The 13,261-nt window shown below is 40.5% G+C and overlaps 1 protein-coding gene across 1 annotated transcript in view; it reads right to left on the reverse strand.

Annotated features, from left to right (window-relative positions):
* Nucleotides 1–281: 281 nt before the first annotated feature.
* The window catches only part of LOC135197160 (vitellogenin-like), a 17,398-nt gene continuing 4,418 nt past the window's right edge, over nt 282–13,261 (reverse strand). Inside the window, 14 exon segments of the mRNA XM_064224140.1 lie at nt 282–1,675; nt 1,798–2,069; nt 2,977–3,319; nt 3,714–4,241; nt 4,362–5,045; nt 5,218–5,306; nt 5,309–5,589; nt 5,784–6,388; nt 6,573–6,736; nt 7,245–7,490; nt 7,601–9,331; nt 9,447–9,594; nt 9,719–10,813; nt 12,619–12,809. Of these exon segments, the coding sequence (XP_064080210.1) occupies nt 674–1,675; nt 1,798–2,069; nt 2,977–3,319; nt 3,714–4,241; nt 4,362–5,045; nt 5,218–5,306; nt 5,309–5,589; nt 5,784–6,388; nt 6,573–6,736; nt 7,245–7,490; nt 7,601–9,331; nt 9,447–9,594; nt 9,719–10,813; nt 12,619–12,809 (7,379 nt within the window). The 3' untranslated portion in view covers nt 282–673.

Consider the following 13,261-nt stretch of genomic DNA (forward strand, 5'->3'; position numbering starts at 1 on the left):
TGTATTCATCCATTCATAGACATACACACTATATTTATCTATCTATCTTTCTATATATATATATATATATATATATATATATATATATAGATATATATTATATATATATATATATATATATCTATATATATATATATATATATATATATATATATGTATATATATGGGTCTTTCATAATCGAGACGTATCCTGCTTTAACAGAAGAATTTATTTAATACATATACATACATACATATATATATATATATATATATATATATATATATATATATATTATATATATATTTATATACGTTTTTCCTCTTTAGAGGTGGTGGGCCTAACAAATGCATTAATGTATAATATGTACTATATGTAAATACATACACATATATGCACACATAGAAGCATGTGTAAATACCGAAGAGTATATATAAGACATCCAGCTAAGTGAATCATCGCAATAGCACCTTCCTAGGGTTTGGATACTACTGGTCATACTACCATGTTACAAACGCCTGGTTGTAATATGGTTGAGCACAAAACTGAATTTTCAAAAAGCCGTAAGGAAATCATAGCCACAATTTGAGATTATTTCATTCATGGATGAATTTCGATAAATCGCTTCAATAAGCAGAAGTATCTGGTCATCCTACAAAAGGGCTTCATTTCCTTTCGATGGGTTTACAGGGATCAAAGAGATGGAAACACGTGGGTGATGTCTTTGCTAGCACACATGGCATGGTAAGCCATCTGTGCGTCAGAGGGTTTCGTTGTAGCATAACAGATCTTTATGAACGGATCTGGGTTGATGATAGCACGGCATTTGTTGTGCACACTCAGAGAAACGTGGCACTGCAAGTATTTCAATTCTGGAACTCCTGCCGGGTTTACTGGTGAAATACTAGGAGTTGGGCAGTGTTGGTCTTCTTGCCAGGATCTCACTAGCTCTTGAAGGTTTGGGGCTGGGGAACCACTGGACATCAGCCAATCATTGGCTACTTCTCCATCATAGGAGCCGAGTAATCCAGCTGTTTCTCCATAGGCCCAGCCAGAGACGATGACGGAAACAACGTTGCATTTGGTGTAGATCTCCAAAGTCATGAAGGGCGCCGAAACCGTTATTCTCCCACTCACTTTCGAAACGCTGATTCCAGATCGCGTTGCTGTAGCTCCAGCCATGACATGACCGTTTATGGACACATGATGATTTGGTGGGATAATAACAACAGCTTCTGATGTCTTTAGAGTTAGCTGTTGTTGTGCTCCAGGATGTGGATGTTCCATGAAAAGAGAATTAGATTTAAAACCCAGGAGGAGGACTCTGCAAGGCGAGGGGGGTGACCTCAGAACTGCTCCATCGAAGGTCAGGAGCTCTTTCCCAGCAACTATTAGAGCTGTGCGGTTGTATGGAGGAAGCAGATTACTCATTTTTCTTGGGAGGAATTCATGGGTACCCCAGATAAGATATTTCAAAGGTTTAGGGTCAAATGAATAGAAGAGCCAGGCTATGTCACTAAGCAGTGTTGTGGGTTGTGGTAGTGCATATTGCAGAGCTTGAGTTAGGGAAGTGATAGGTCTCTTAGTTGGTACAGATATCGTTAAAAGATGTTCCTCATATTGTACAGACACCCACAGCAAATCATGCAAGACTTGAGTGATGAATTTGTTCATCTGGAGACCTAGTATGCGGTTCTGAGGAAAAAGATAAAGGGTCATTTGTGACGCTAAATTAATACATTTTCTTGCTTATACACCAAAAGACATGTTGACATCTTTTGCAATGACCATATTGATACGAATTCCAGAATACTTACATAATTCCTAAAGAACCAGTTTATTTCTCTCTGCAGAGCTGGGGAATTGCTGATGGCATCTCTGATGTCATCAGTGTCTTCTTCCAACTTGCTGATGATCTTAGCTACCATTTCTTTCAAGATCTCCACTTCCTCTGGATAATTGTGGATCAATTCATCTATAAGTTCTCGAAGCTTGCGAATCTCAGGAATATCTTGAATGACGCCAATGATCCACTGAACAATTTTCGGAGTTTGGCCCTCCTCGAACATCTCAAGGATCTTTACAAAAACTGTGAAAAATCATTGACGTCATTATTAATGGGGAATTAGTTTTTGCAGAAAGTGGCTGAGTGATAACAATAAATTCTTTAAGGCTATTTTCAACTGTAAAATTTCATTAAAATATCCTTTGTGTGCATTTCATAAAAACTTGAAAAACAACAGTCCCAAGTGTTTTGCAATCTGTTTCTGAAGATTAGCGAGGATGCCCAAATTGAACTGCATTCAGAAGTAACCAAAATCTCCGCTAATGGATGATGGCCAAAGCCTTTCATGAAAATACATTAACAGCATCACTAGGGTATTATTCTTAGGCCCTGTCCACACTACCGGGCACTGCCTGTCAGGCAAACGCTGTTCCCATAACCCGTTTCACTGTACTGACTGGCAGAGCATGGAGCCAGAACGATGAGATTGTCTGTTAACACTGCTTCAGAAATGAGAGAAAATATAAACAGCAGGAAATGCCCGACGTGCATGCCCGCTAGTGTGGACAGGCCTTTAGTTTTCCTGTTCACTTTGTAACACTTACCGATTCAGACTTGATTAATTCTTAAAACTTCTACACGATTGTTATAGAAATTGACACCTGGTCATACTCATCACTCAACTCCTCATAAGCTAAGCCTTATCCCATGACGTGTCCTTAGTTCAAAGTGCTAAGTCCACTGCCAGTTTAGCAAGCTGCTGACAGATAAGTTACTGTTCTTATAACTGATGGTGGAAAAGTCAAGATGGTAAAAGATATAAAAATTATCTGCCACAAAAAGCTAAAAATCTGGTTTCAGTGCTTCTTGTCTACATACTTACCTATATGCATCATAAGTCAACACTGTCTTTATGGAGACGCAACTGATTCCATATGCAATAGTCTAGAGTCAACCTTTACTCAGATAGGAATTCTGCCATGCATCTTACCTTTGATCAGGGAATCAAATAAGCCCTGAAAGTCCTCCTGGAATGCTTCATCTATGCTGTCACGGACTGCGCATAAGTCCCTCTCCACTTGCTGCAGGAGGGACCAGACACTTTCAAAGTAAGGCTTCAGGTAAATCAAGAGAAGGTTTTCTCTGACATCACGGCTCATATCTCCTCCAATTTCTTTTAGCTCGTTTCGTAATTCTTCAAGAAGGTCAGAGAATTCCGAAGGAGGAAAATGGAAGGGCTGTAGATGAGCATGCATCCTCAGTTTCTCTGTTATTTTTGACGTCACAGAAGTGATGGATGAAGAAATCCTTGTCCACTCCTCATGAGCCCAATTCTAGACGGAAGATGGTGAGCGCAGAATTAACATGGAGTTATGAATGTAAGACTATATTTCAATTTGTCTCCAATGTCACAGTGATTCTATTGAGTCAATTCCAGATAGCTCTAGGAATACTGGTCCTTTTCATACTAGTTGTTCCCGTTCCCCAACCATGTCCCAGATACAAACATTATTTTCGTCTTAAGCTTTGACAGAACTGTTTATTAATATGCAGAAATGACTTCACAATGGTTATTAAGACATTTTAAAGGCCAAACAAATTTTTCAAAGTTATAAGAACATCGTTAAATGTCTAGAGAAAAATTGGTAAAAGTAATTTGATGAATAAAAACTCTTAAATGTGATCCTAATGACTAATTCTTAACCGAAGTCTAGTATGGAAACATACCTTAGCCCAAGAGAGCTTGTCAGAGTCCTTAGCAAGGCCTATGTTTATCAGAGTATCTGACACAAGATCAACTTTAGCCATGATGATGGGAGCGGTTTGTAAGGTGTCCTTATCCTCTACCAAAAAGCTTATTTCTGCAGTACTGGGGTCAAGATATCCAAGTCTGATCTTCAGCACATCCAGTTTCCTCTGCTTGTTCACAGAAATTTCAAGAAAAGCTGGATTGCAAAATCTGGATGTTATTTCATAATAATCTGGTTGGAAAATGTGGGCAATAGCATGAAGACCAAATCCATAGCAATGGGGCCCTTCTTCGTGAGTTACTGAACCTGAAAACTCAAGTAGTGACTGATCCTCCAGTTCGGCAGAGAACCCGAGTGCAGCTCTCCCATCCTGGCTACGATCTATTCTTCCAGCAATAATGAGTGAAGCAGGGATAGAAAGGGATTCAGAACTCTGAATACTGAAGCTGAAGATATGCCGTGTATAAGCTGCAGTTGCAGTTATGTATGGTTCTGTCTTGAGTGCCTGAAATGCATTTGGACCTGATTTAGTACAAGATAATTTTCTTTGGAAAACTTACTTTCTTTCTGTCAGAATAAAACTTAACATATCTTTGAACACGAAATATTAATATGGTAAACTTACTGGTACTGTTAAAGTAGCCTCCATCCAGAATGAGTCAGGCGTCTCAGCATGGCATGATAGTATCCCAGTTACCTTATCCTCTTCATTTTGAAAGATGTCAATGTCTATTGTACCTTGTATTCCGTGAGATTCTCTTCTGGACTGCAGAGAAACTTTCAAGTCCCTCTTCAGACTAGGGTGGCTAACACGTGCATGGACTCCAGTGATCTCGCCTGGTGGCATTTCTCCCGTTCTGCTGATTGATGCAGCAATTTCATATTTGGATTCGCTCCTCTCTTTGTTTGGATAAAATCTCAATGAGTATTCAGCTGGGGAATACTCTATTTCCCCCTCTACAGTGCGGGATGGAAATTTGAGGATCAATGAATGTTTTTGTGGAGACTGTCTGCTGTAGTCAATACAAAATCTATGCAGCTCTGGCAAAGGTGAAGACGTATAAAGTGTTTCCAGTCTGAGACTGGCTAACCTATGGATTGTTTCCAATAACGTAAGAGCAGCAGTCATATCGAGTTGCACAACGATCCTCTCGATTCCTCTGTGCAGTTTCAGTGCAACTTCATAGTCAAGAATATTGAGAGGAGCATCTGAATGCGCAACGAGGTAAGTCTTGTAGTTGCCCTGCTTGTTATCTAATTTCAGCTCAACATCCAGTGGAACATGAAGGGAAGGCGATGCTATCTTTGTCTAGGAAAGAAAAGCAAGACGTGCTTGAGTTTATTGTTAATGGTAATGTCCATTTCAGATAAATATAATGACATTTTACTCCTTTACAGTGGAAAAGCTGCACAGAAATAAGAATTTCTTAGCCAATAGACATGAACTTTTTTGAAGAAATGAAGTGAAATTTCATAGTTACCTGAATGAGAAATAGTCTCTCAGAGGCAGTGTTACTGTATACTGTTTTCATGTCCAGTGTAGTCACTTGATTGGTCGGAGACTCATACTTGACTGAGAGACAACCATGAATCCTCCCTGCGAATGATATGTTTGCCATTCCAGTTTCTCACTGAACTGGTAATGGTGATTGTTGAAGTCTTTGTATTTCATTTGTCCATGGAGATCTGTAGACAAATCCGTTCTCTGAACAGCAACATTCATGTCCAATGCAAGGGTTTCTCCAGTGGGCATAGTGATTTGACATCTTGCATCACGTTTCCATGGATTTTGATCAAAGCCTGATGCTTCTAAAAGCAGCCTATAGCTCTTGCTTTTGTAAATTACATTCCCACTGCAAAAAGAATGAACAAGGAGTATTCTAATCAGTTTTTCTTAACATTAATGTGATAAACAATGGTTTAATGCACATGTAAAAGTCCAACGATACAATTACAAAAGAAAAGAGACTAATTCCATGGAAACTTAATTTTTGCTCACTAGGAAATTACATTCTGAATTATGACAGACTGTAACTTTAGTACATACCTGAGACCTAAGTAATCAGTATCTGCAAGACTCTGAGTAACTCTTAGATTTGCTGTTAATTTCTTGGATGGATCCTGATCTGCATCCCAGGCAATATCTGTCCTTATTTCCTTAGTCTCAAGATTTACATCAGCCAGGGCCTTTATCCTTCTTGAGGGTGAAATTTTTGGGAACATCAATGTATTCATGCTCACGTGAAGAGCGTCTTTCTTTATTATAACTCCCACTTCACAGTTTGCAAGATAAGGGAATCTCGTATCCATTCTGATAGTCCAACGCTGACTTCTGTCAACCTGAATGGCCCAGTCATAGGAAAAGACAACATCTTCTTGGTACTTTGTCATCACTTTTAGGACATTCTTCTTACTAGACAACTCAAGAGTTGAAGACACGGTGAGCGGGCTGCTAGCTAAAGGGGTGATTCTTAAATCTGCTTCAAATTTTGAAGTGGAGTGGACAGATAATACCATTGTAACAGGGCCTGTAATGTGCAGAACTGTCTGTCGGCCATGGACTAAGGCAACTTCTAGCATATATTTGTCATCTTCTTGTTTCGTAAATATGCTTTCCATTTTTATCACCTTCATATACTCTGGAATATCAACCTACAAAGAACAATATTTGATACCAGAACTTATATCTAAGAAAATGTTTAGTGCTGTTACAGATACAATGTATTTATACTGTATTATCATCTTTCACCAGAGAATATTGTTATAGAATACAACCCAAATTCATACTGCTTTAGTATAAGACAAGATCTCACAAGTAAGATTAAACAATACTTACTAAAAACTTTGTACTTGACATTTCGGGTCCTTTCAAATGCATGATATCAATATCAACAAGCTTCTGGTTGTCCATCTTTCGCACTATCAAAAGCGCAACGCCCTTCTTAAGACTCCTGCATGCTACATTTAGAGCTAGTTTATAGGATGCGTCTTTAATCCACCCTGAAAATGTCAAAACTTAGATGTTATTTCATGCAGAATTAAAATTTTGACTGAGATGAGAAAGGTTCAACAACCGTCTACCATCAAGAATAGAATAGAACATAGAATTTAGGCCGAATGCCGAGCGCTGGGGCCTATGAGGTCATTCAGCTCTGAAAGGAAAGACGAGAGTTAAAGGTTACTGAGGTGTAACAGGAGGAAAACCTCAAAGCACTTGCACTATAAAACAATTGTTAGGAAAGGATAGAAAGTAAGATGGAAAAAAGAATATGAATGGAGGTACAATAAAAGGAACGAAAGGGTTTGCAGCTAGGGGCCGAAATGACGTTGCAAAGTACCTTAAGTAATGCTTACAGTGCACCATGCGTGATGTGCACTGACGGCACTATCCCCTACGGGAAACGTCTCTACTACCAAACTCAATTTACTCGCAAGACAAGAAAATGCAGCATATTTGAATATTGTTTTGCAAAGAAGCCATGAATCAGAGGACTGAGACTTTCTTTACCTTCAGCTGAAGTTTTGGTCTCCAGTTCTCTTCCTTCACTGTGGATGATCTCATGTCTTGCACTGATGCCAACCAGTTCCATCTGCTTTTGTGATATCTTCACCAGAGATGCATATCTGGAATCACTTTCTCTCTGCACTGAGGCTAAGAATGTTGTACTTCCTATTACGCATTTCATGTCTAATTTTCGAAGCCTTTCAAGCACCAAGACTCTTGACTCTCTGTTGTATTTCAAATCTGCACCAGCTTTGGATAAAGAAACATGAATATCCTTAGAGTACAAGTTAATGCAGGTAATATCTTATCAATATGCAAACTTCCATTTATCAACTGTACGCAGTGCAAGAGCGACTTACCTTCGACATTGAGAAACACGAAACGTCTGAGAAAATTCAAGGTATGAGCATTGACATCAAACTTAGTTAGTTCACCATTGCTCGTTTCTCTGTATGTGGCTTCCATTATCTTTGTACTTGGCGAAAAGATGAAAGTTTTGGTGGCAAAGACCTTCATCATAATCTCTTTTTCTAATGAATTCCAGCGCGTTTTAAGTTCCAGCTTGAAGCCTCCGAGTGTCTGTATTCCATTTGAATTCCACTTCCCTAATACTTCCAAAGCTCTGTATTGATCCTGACGCACCAAATTAACCCAGAAGTGACCGTGGGAGTTGGGAGATTCTACAGATGCAGAAACATGAAGACTCTCGGAAGTTCTTTCATACATAATAGTACTCACAATTTTTCGAGGAGTTGATGAACCAGTGGCTTCAGCTTCAACTCTGACTAGTTTGATTCCTCCATCATGATGGACAGATGTCTTCAACGAGAATTCCCTCAAAGGAAACTTTCTCTTTCCAAACAATTTGAACACTGACGGTCCCCCAAGTGGTAAGCCTGTGCTTCGGAAAATGTTTGGGACATCAAAGTCATAACATAGCCTCACCCCAGTTATTGGCTCCATGTCAACAATGCAAGAGCTCTTTTTCATCCTAACATCCCTCACTGACGGAGGAACAATTTTAGATTCTCCATGTCCAGCCATTGCTTTCATGAGGTATAGTTCACTCTTGATGTCAAGTATTTTCATTGGCCCTTGAAGGATGAAGTTCACATGCAGCTCACTTCTATCCTTCACTTTAATTCTGACAAAAAAGCCATTGTCACTTGATATAAAGTTCTCCATCTTAAGCCCATTTCTGATAAGATGTGAATCATATCCAACAAAGCCATTGACCTGCAGTGATACACTAGGAAGGACTTGCAACATGGTTGCCCTTTTTATACTATTAAAGCCGACTTCACTGTCAATTTTAAATCCAAGGAGAGCAGTTCCTTCAAGTTCTAGTTTGAGTGGGATTCCCTGGATAGAGGCTAGACTATAATCAAATTTCATCTGAGCAGTTCTGGCAGCATTGAGGTTTAGTTCTGAAAGCTGATCGAGAGACTCGGTCAAGTAGTTTATAAATGAACCAAGGAGATGTTTTATGTCCGAGCCCCTTAAGTCCCTGGCCCAAGACCCATATAGCATTTCCTGTCCGTCAAATCGTACGTAGGCATCAGCCTTTTGTCTGCCTCCTTTTTCTTTCTTATAAATCTTTTTCAGGAAATCAGAGACAGATGAAACATCTATGGATCTCTCTTCCCTTTGTTGCCCAATTCCCTCTGAAAATAGTTCAGTATCTGCATTTTTAAGAATATCGATAATGACATGCATAAATTGACTCATAGAAGTTTTTTGGAAGTAGCCATTCGGTCCTAACAGTTGCTCAATGACAGGCTCTAATCCTTCAATTCTAGCTCCAAATTCTCCCATGTTGACTGGAATGCTACCCAGTGTTGTGGTAAGGTTCATATTTATCGATTGTGGTAAATAAGATCCCGGAGTAAAAATGACATCTGATTCATATCCAGCTCCAAGTCCGAGTGGTTCATTGTAGTAAGACATATGATAGTTTCTGGAATATTTCCTAAAATCAGCTGTGAAGTTGACTGGCACAATAAAATCACTGAGGAGGTATCGCAGCCTTTCTTTATGGGGATCTGAGGACTCTTGAAGATTGAGAAGATGGCTGAGTATAAAACCTCGAACTGGAAATCAAGAAAATGGAGAATCAATTCAAAAGAAAAAGTGTGCAACGTTTGCTTTTCGAGAATTATAAGAAATGTCTTTCTAACAAAATTTTCAGCTTCAAGTGAGTCTAACCTTGGGTATTTTCCTCCTGGGCAATCTTTGAAATGGTTTCCTTCAGGTCTTCGCTTTCAGCACACCGAATAGCAGCAAGATAGGACGCAATGCGAACTTCTGTGTCTGTGGCTTGATCAGTTGTAATGGTGAGTAAATGCTGAGTTACCTGTTGAAAAACAGTAATAGTATTATCTCAAGCAACTGATACGCTTCCTGCAAAAAAAATATTTTAAATTGCCAATTTGGGATGTACACACCAGTATTAAAGTGCGCTTACCTACTTAGCGTACCTGCCTTTGACATTTAGCATTCCTGAAGGACTGAGCAGCTGCTACGCGAACATTATTTTGCGCTCCATCATTTCTTATGCATTCAATGACTGACATGGCAGCCTCTGGGGTCATGAGTCCCATATTACCGAGGGCCTTCAAGGAAGCAAGAGCCATTTGGTCCGATTCTTCATCTCCAGAGGCTACACAGGACTGCTGGACTTGGGCCGCAACAGCTTCAGAAATTTGTCTCACAGAAGTCTCTTCTTCGCAGTGAGTATTATGTTTGCAATATGTATACACCATAGATGCAGCAGCGAGCTTTTCGAGACCAAGAGTCAACGGGGCCTCAAAAAGGGGTTTTAAAGCTTCTATTGTTTGGATATCAGGCCTTGGGGTCAAGTGGAGGGCTACTGTGTAAAGGGCTGCCCGTCCTCCAGCTGCTCTCCCATTAACTAACTCTTTTACTATAATACCAACAGCACTTGGTTCATGAACAAATGCTATAGCATCTAAAAACAAAGACTCAAGTCTCTGATAATTGGAGCATATTTCACCTGCAGTGATCTTTCTTAAAGTTGCTTCAATAGAGTTTCCAGGGATACGCCGTAAAATGTGCAGCACCTTGGCCATTAAGACTGCTGATTCTTCCTCTATACTCATCCTCGTCTTCTCACACATTTCTTTCAATACTTCGTCTAACTGAGGCACCAACGACGCATCCTTTTTAGGAGGGCTATAATCAAGCAACAGGCTTTTCTTGGTCATTGGGCCGTTGAAATGCAGCACGTTTTCTGGGATCTTGGGAGTCTGCGATTTGTAACGAAGTCTAGAGTCTTGGTGAGCCTCAATGTACTTGTAAGCACCAAAAGAGGGCCGGATGATGTTCGTATCCTCGCACACTATTTCTCTGAAGAGTCCATTGATGAGTTCTTGCGTGCAGACTGTTTTAGATTCCCTTAACGGGACAGGGAACTTCATCCACGGGGAAGCCGTCTCGAAGGGTGTTGGGTACCGGTGCTTGCAGCGATGATGGATCTTCTCCTTCCTTATTGTTATGGCATTTCTAACCTTCTGCACTTCGTACTTCGTTGGACATTTGCCAACAACGTCTTCCTGCGGGTGAGAGATAAAATATCAGGAAAATATGCTTGAGGAAGAATTGTATATCCTAAAACTGGGTACATTTTTAAATATCTAAGTCTTCTTCCGTTGATGAGGGGTCATGGCTATGAGATACACGAACAACGCTACAACTGGTTATTCGAATCCCAATATTCACATGGTATCCTTTTCATTGCAAGGAACACATCCTTCCTACCAACTTGCAACAACTGCAGCTTTCAGCAGAATTCAGAACACAGCCGAATAGTCTCTACACTGGCTAAATCTGCCTGTTCACGCATCTGGAATTCCAGTTATCATGAACAGTAGGAATGCAAAAGAATAAGCCACTTCAACTGTGCAACTTTCTCTTGACCTTTCACGATACGAAATGAGAGTGTGCAACAAATCTCATTATTGAGTGATTGGCTGGTTTATAACATACTGAAAGGTACAAAATCATAAGTCACTAATCCTGATAATAATTGCTAGATACATAAAATGTGCAGGGATCTTTCCTAGATACTAACCCGTTGGGGATGACCGTAAAAGCATGAACAAAAGACTGTCAATATCATAAAGATAATGACCTCCAAGAAATATTAGACCAATAGACAACGACCTCCGAAAAACCTTGGGGTCATTATCTAGGAATGATCCAATGCGCAGAAAGCAGATTGCGAAGATGTCAAAACGAAAAGAGAAGTGTTATAAACAAATAAAGAAATATAAATGTAAAAAAATACTTCTCATTCCATTTTCACTCATGTAGCACACAAATGTAAATAAAAAAAATTGGGGGGACTAATTAATATTTCATTTTTTGAATATTGATAGCAAATCACAACGGATTTATATCCATACAGATGGGGATACTGAAAACGGGAGTATTGACAATAAAGGGAAAAGTATAAGATGACTCACATGACAACATAAAGATGAAAACAGTAAAGCTAAAACACTTAAATTGCAAACTAAAATCCAACAACCAACACCATAAATCCTTGGGTCTGGTCAGCATTTGCATGGGTGACCGCCATAAACTGCCAGGCAGTAGCACGTTCTATACACAGCCGGTCATTTGGTCAATAAAACTAATTAGCAATGGGTCTGGTCAGTATCTGAGTGGATTACCAGGACATCTTAACCGTCTATGAGGGCCTACAATGCAACCCCACTCCAGAAAAAGAAATCGGCGAGAAGCTGGCTTGAGAACTTGAATGAAATATATAGAATTTTGGCCTAAGGCTAAGCGCTGGGACCCATGATGTCATTCAGCCCTGAAAAGGAAGCAGTAGAAATGACTGAAAGGTGTAACAGGAGGAAAACCTCTCAGTTGCATGATGTAAAAATTGTTAGGTGAGTGGAAAGTAAGATGGAAGAAAGAGAATATGAAAGGAGGTACAGTAAAGAGAATGAAAGGGGTTGCAGCTAGGTGCCGAAGGAACGTTGCAAAGAGCCTTAAGTAATGCCTACAGCGCACCGCATGAGGTGCGCTGACGGCACTATTCCCCTACGGAGTTCAGAACTTAAGAACATGGTACTATAGTAGATTCACATCAACTGTGCATCTGATGTCTGGGCCAGTCCCTTACGACGCTGTTGATAAGCAAGTCACAGGGCTGGAAACTGTCTCTCTCAAGAGACTGAGGGTTACCAGCCCTGTGATCGGCTTATCAGCAGCCAATCAGGAGCATCGTAAGGGACTGGCCTAGACATCAGATGCACGGTTGATGCAAATCTACTATAGCTGCAACGTCTCTCAGTGACGCTTGAGGAGAGAAGAGGCAGGAGAGAACTTCCACTCAGATTCTTACCTCGATGAATTCCAGGCCAGAGCTGACGGCTGACCTCGTGGGGAGCGTAACCTGGAAGATGGAAGCCACTCCTTTCTTCCAGTTGACGGACCAGGCCTCGTCGTCTGGATGGGCGCATACGTGGCGCACGTGGGCGTCAGTTACCGCCATCATCATTGGGTACCTCTCCAGCTTCTTGGCGTCAGGAACGTCTGAATGGGAATGTTTTGGAATTGGAATAAGGAATGGAGACCAGAGGCCAGGCACTCCAGGGACCCCATGAGATCATTCAGAGCTGAAGGGGAAACTGAGAATAAAGAAGTTCTGAAAGGCGTAACAGAAGGAAAACCTCAAAGCAGCTCCACTATGAAATAATTGTTACAGTAGATTCACATCAACCGTGCATTTGATGTCTAGGCCAGTCCCTGACGGCGCTCCTGATTGGCTGTTGAGAAGCCTATCACTCTCTCTCGAGAGTTCATATGGGTAGGATCTATGTTCCAACTCTCCTGAGGGCTACGTCTATCAAAAGTATCCCTCAGGAGAGGTGGAACATACATCCTGCCTATGTGTTCTCTCGAGAGAGACTGAGAGTTTCCAGCCCTGTGATTGGATTATCAACAGCCAATCAGGAGCGTCGTAAGGGACTGGCCTAGACATCGGA

The sequence above is a fragment of the Macrobrachium nipponense genome, chromosome 18, assembly GCF_015104395.2.
Source record: "Macrobrachium nipponense isolate FS-2020 chromosome 18, ASM1510439v2, whole genome shotgun sequence".
In the NCBI taxonomy this organism is placed as follows: Eukaryota; Metazoa; Arthropoda; class Malacostraca; order Decapoda; family Palaemonidae; genus Macrobrachium; species Macrobrachium nipponense.